This window comes from Charadrius vociferus, unplaced genomic scaffold (assembly GCF_000708025.1).
Source record: "Charadrius vociferus isolate BGI_N301 unplaced genomic scaffold, ASM70802v2 scaffold698, whole genome shotgun sequence".
Lineage (NCBI taxonomy): Eukaryota > Metazoa > Chordata > Aves > Charadriiformes > Charadriidae > Charadrius > Charadrius vociferus.
Window position 1 is genome coordinate 96,739 of NW_009649598.1, and position 4,928 is coordinate 101,666.

A 4,928-nucleotide genomic window follows, 5' to 3' on the forward strand; every position below is an offset into this window, starting at 1 on the left:
TTGCCTCCTCATGACAGAGACCCACACTTGGTGCCTACTCCTGCAGCACGGCTGATGCTCACTGTAGCTCTGCCCACTGCTGGGAGACAGGGGAAGACCCTGGCCACCACTCTGCTCTTCTCCCAACTCCCTCCTCCCATGGAACTACAATAAAAGCTGTCTTGCATCGCAATGTTGACACCTGGTTTTTCTTGATCCTTCCCTCTCCTTTCCCTCTTCCCCCAAACATCAGGGCATCTCCGTGTGGGCTGCTTGAATCTCCCACAGCAGTGCCCTTGGATCCTTTGGGCAGTTTGCTGAGTGTGTTACAAGTGACGAGGAGAGGGCCAGCTGTGTCGCGTAGAGCACATCCTACTGAGCTTCCTCTGGTGTCCCACCAGCAACGAACACAACACATTCCCAAACCCACTTCAGATCCATGGAATTGCCAGGGGTGTCTTGCAGAAGCTCTTCCAAATCCTCTGCAAAACCCTAATGCCTGGTATCCCCTCCTTTTATTGGCTTGTTCGTGGTCACATGTGGAGGTGCAGGGAAATGGAGAGACAAACACGGCATGTACAGGGCTGCTGGCCGTGCCCCTGTGCCCAGATAGAGGAGGGGTCCACTGGGAACTTTTGAGATAGACACAGCTAAGTCTTTCCAAGATTCCTTTCTGAGCTGTCCAATGGCCATGGGTATTGAGTGACATGAAGCACAAAGCTCTCTGAGCAGGTGGTTGGACTGCCTGCCCTCCTGAGGTCCCTCCTTTCCCCAGGTATCTTCTGTTCTAGTGATCCCGGCACTGCAAGGTGTTCCTGGACAGAGGCAGTTGTGGGCAGAGCCATGAGGATGGGCATTGTGGCATCACGTTGGTCACTGCTGGGGAGTTCAAGCAAAGATGTCTCATTCACAATTGTGAACACAGAGGATGGGGCAAAAGGCAGCAAAATTTCAAGAGCATGCATTATTTTTTTCTCTGCTTGAACTGAATTTGGCACCTCTTCTCGTATTTTGGAAGTTTCCATGTCTGGACATCCCCACATCTGTTGAGCACCCCTGGCCCTGACTGTAAGCCATACACCAAGCCCCGGTCCACGTGGTCTCCCCTGTGTGTCTGCTGAGGCCACAGTGGAGGAAGGGGTTCCTGATTACCCTGTCACGGCTGCTGTGGTTTGGTGCCTTGGTGCATGTGTGGAAGTGTGGGCTACATTGTGGGCTGGTGTATGAGGAAGGCCAACAAAGAGCCAGCCAGGTGTGGTCCAGAGCATGAGGCTGTGGGAAGCTCTCCTGTCATTCCTGGACAGAGACATGTCCCCAACCTGTGGGTGAGTGACACATGGAAAGCCAAGAGCTTCTGCTCTAGCAGTTTGGGCAACACAGGGCCAAAAGTGCTCCAAGGAGGATTGGGAGATGGAGGAAAAACAGGAGAAGGATGAGGAGGTGTGCAAGAATGTGTAGAGGATGGAATCAGGGCAATTGGGGAGGTGCTGGGGCTTGCTCACCTTCTGTCCTCTCGACCCGTGGCTCTGACCTGCGCCTTTGCCCGTATGGTGGCTCCATTTCCTTCCCAAAGCGCACAAAGCTGCCCATGGGGAACAGCCAGAACTGGTGGCCAAGGCACTACTGGGCCCAACAGCTCTTCTTGGGCTGCAGCGTTCAGGGGGATAAGGTGCGGAAAAGACAGGGAGGGCAAAGAGGGAGAAGCTGTTGTAGAAGATGAGCCCTGTCTGTACTCAGGATGACCCTCCTGCAGAGGGATGTTATACCAAAGGGCAGGCAAGAAGAAGCCAGGGAGCACCTCCAGATGTCCCTGGTAAGACCCTGTGTGGGAGCTGACTGGCACGCTCATGCGAACTCAATGCCACTTGGGGTATTGAGTATGGAGGAAGGACCAAATAAAACCAAGGGTCGACATTATGATGCAAGACAGCTTTTATTGTAGTTGCAAGGGAGGAGGGAATGGGGAGAAGAGCAGGGCCCTGGCCAAGGGCAGCCCACATCTCCTGGCAGTGGGCAGACGTACAGAAAGCGTCAGCCATGATGCAGAAGATGGCACCCAACATAATGCTATGTTGTGATGGGAAGTGAGTCCTGAAGATGTACTCATGTGGGGGAGGAGGAGGGCAGAGTTGAGACCCATGCAGGCAGGAGATGTTCAAATTCTGCAGTTCAGCAATGCTAAAGGGATGTCCTTCTTTTGAGCATCGTGCTGGGATATGCCAGGGCTTTGCCAGAGCTCTCCTTCATCTGTGGCCTGATGCAGTGTGGGGTTTAGCAGGGCCCGCAGTTGCCACTGAGGTACCTGTGGCCACGGCGCCAGCCGCCATATCCGCAGCTCCCCAAGCGTCCCCAGCCCCCCTAAAACACCAAGCCTCCAAAACCACCACGGCCTCCAAAAGTGCCGCCGTAACCCCCTCCAACACCGGGGGCTCCCGCTGAGCCAACAACGCTGTACTGAGGGAAGGAGCTGAGGATGGGCCCGGGGAAGGTGACCACCGAGGCCGGGGGCTGGATGACCACCGTGGAGTCGGGGCACTGGCGCACGCAGGGCTCGTTGGCGGTGTCAGCCAGCGGGGCCGGGGCGGCCACCCCACAGGAAGGGATGCACAGGCTGGAGCACGACATCTTTCAGGCAGGCAAGGAGGCCGGCAAGAGGAGCACAAGCTATGCATCATCTCAGGCACTCAGAGCAAAAACCTGATCCAGAGGTGAAATGCTGCTCTAAACCACTTGCTCCCCTCATACTCCCTGGTCCCGACTTGCCCACAGGACGGAGGAAAAACTCCCTCCTCCAAAGCAGATGGAAAATGACAGAGCTCCCAAAGGACTTGAGTGCATTGGTAGACTCCGAGTATTGTACGTACAAGTCTAAATTTCCATCCCTTGCATAGCTCTGGAACAGCACCATCACATCCTAACTATGAAAGTGTGGTGCAGGCCTGAGCAAAGGAAGCCTTGAGAAAGCCACTGCAGAGGAAGGAAAGATGGAGCTAAGCCTTGGACTTACCGCGGTGATGAGGAGAGTCAAGCGGAGGAAGGTGGATAGAGGGCTGGGAAGCTCTCAGCTCTTTTATACCTGTCTCGGACTGCTCGGGGCGTTGGCCAGAGGGTAGTGGTGGAAACCCCAGCTAATCATGAGATCAAGAGGACAAGCTTTATGGCAGAGGTAATGATGAGAGACAATTAAATCCCTCTTCATTGTGGACGTTGCCCTGTTACTGTGCCCTGGAGAAGAAAGAGGTGGTGGGAGGGACAGACTGTGACACACCATTACATGAAAGACAAGGAACTGCTGTAGCTGACTTCATGGCACCAATAAACCCCGATCTGTCCCTAATCCCCCACTTTGCTTACATGGAAGAATCCTGGGCATCTTGCAGAAGATTGCTGTGCTCAAGCACGCCACACTCAGCAGAAGCCCAACCACGTGCCCAGAGCCCGCAATGCCCAGCGTGCCTGTGGGGAGCGTGGCCACGTGCAGCCTGGTGCCTCTGGGTGCTCGGCCAGCATCTCCTGGCACAGCCCTCAATGCCCAGCGTAGAAATCAAGTCCCTCCAGAGAGGGTCCCTCGCAAGGACCACGCTCACAGACACATGGCCAAAGAAGCAGAGGGACGGATAGCTGAACAGACACCTAGTTGAATAGCTGAACAGACACATATTTGAATAGCTGAAATGTCCTGGTCCTGTTCTTGCCCTCTTCTGCTCCTCCGTTCACGTCTCCACTGATGCAGGGCACCAGTGCCTGCTCTCTTTGCCCTCCCAACCATGTCTGTGCCAGCACTGTTTGGATGGAGCTTTGTCCCACACGGGACCCATCTCCTCTGCTCTTTGCAGGACTGTCAAGTGAAGAGGGGAGCTAAAAATCAACAAGCCATGCAGTGGCTGGAGTATGCCCAAAGCTTCGGGATACCCCTTGCTCCCGGTACTGCGATCTCCCCAGCCCTTGTGTCCTGGATTGAGGCCCCATCATGGGGCACAGCTGACATTTGGGAGGTGACCTGAGCAGGTGGGATGGTTTCTCCCTTTGCCCAACATCCTGTTGCCTCAGTTTACCGCCTCGTAAAAGGGAGGTAATGACAGGCGTGATGGCTGTGCACAGGATTGCAAAGCATTTCTGCAAGATGCCCAGGACTCTGGCACAGAAGCAACGTGGGGGGATTAGACACAGATTAGGGTTTATTGGTGCCGCCAGGTCAGCTACAGCACTGCCTTGTCTTTCATGTAATGTTGTGTCATGGTCTGTCCCTTCCCACTACCTGTTTACTCTGCAGGGCACGTTTCTCTTCCGGTATATCCAATTAGGATGGGTATAACTGCCCGGCATCATGATCTGTTTCATTAGGCTTCTCTGATGGATCTCATGATTGCCTTTGCTTTCCATCACCACCCCCTTGGACAATGTCCCAGGCACTCTGGGACATGTATAAAAGAGATGAGGGCTTCACAGTCCTCCATCCACCTTCCTCTACTTGACTCTCCTCATCAACCGGGTAAGTCCAGCTCCTGGAAGACTCCTGGGGATTCCTCCCTGTCCTCCTCGATACAGCCCCTTCCCCACACCTTTGCCTAATCCCTGGCGTCTCTTGCAGGACTCCTTGCCTGCCTGAAAGATGTCGTGCTCCAGCCTGTGCATCCCTTCCTGTGGGGTGGCCGCCCCGGCCCCGCTGGCTGACACCGCCAACGAGCCCTGCGTGCGCCAGTGCCCCGACTCCACGGTGGTCATCCAGCCCCCGGCCTCGGTGGTCACCTTCCCCGGGCCCATCCTCAGCTCCTTCCCTCAGTACAGCGTTGTTGGCTCAGCGGGAGCCCCCGGTGTTGGAGGGGGTTACGGCGGCACTTTTGGAGGCCGTGGTGGTTTTGGAGGCTTTGGGGGCTATGGGGTGTACGGAGGCCATGGGGGCTCTGGGGGCTATGGAGGCTGTGGGCTTTATGGGGGGTACGGAGGCC

The 4,928-nt window shown here is 55.6% G+C and overlaps 2 protein-coding genes and 1 pseudogene across 2 annotated transcripts in view; 2 read left to right on the plus strand and 1 right to left on the minus strand.

Annotated features, from left to right (window-relative positions):
* The window catches only part of LOC104291234 (claw keratin-like), a 7,165-nt gene extending 5,518 nt beyond the window's left edge, over positions 1-1,647 (plus strand). Inside the window, exon 2 of the mRNA XM_009890444.1 lies at positions 1,553-1,647. Within this exon, the coding sequence (XP_009888746.1) occupies positions 1,553-1,647 (95 nt within the window). The remainder of the gene's footprint in view (positions 1-1,552) is intronic.
* A 603-nt stretch (positions 1,648-2,250) lies between these two features.
* On the minus strand, positions 2,251-2,604 carry LOC104291218 (annotated as a pseudogene).
* Positions 2,605-4,591: 1,987 nt separating this feature from the next.
* LOC104291220 (claw keratin-like) overlaps positions 4,592-4,928 on the plus strand; it is a 5,376-nt gene continuing 5,039 nt past the window's right edge. The window contains exon 1 of the mRNA XM_009890425.1: positions 4,592-4,901. Within this exon, the coding sequence (XP_009888727.1) occupies positions 4,592-4,901 (310 nt within the window). The remainder of the gene's footprint in view (positions 4,902-4,928) is intronic.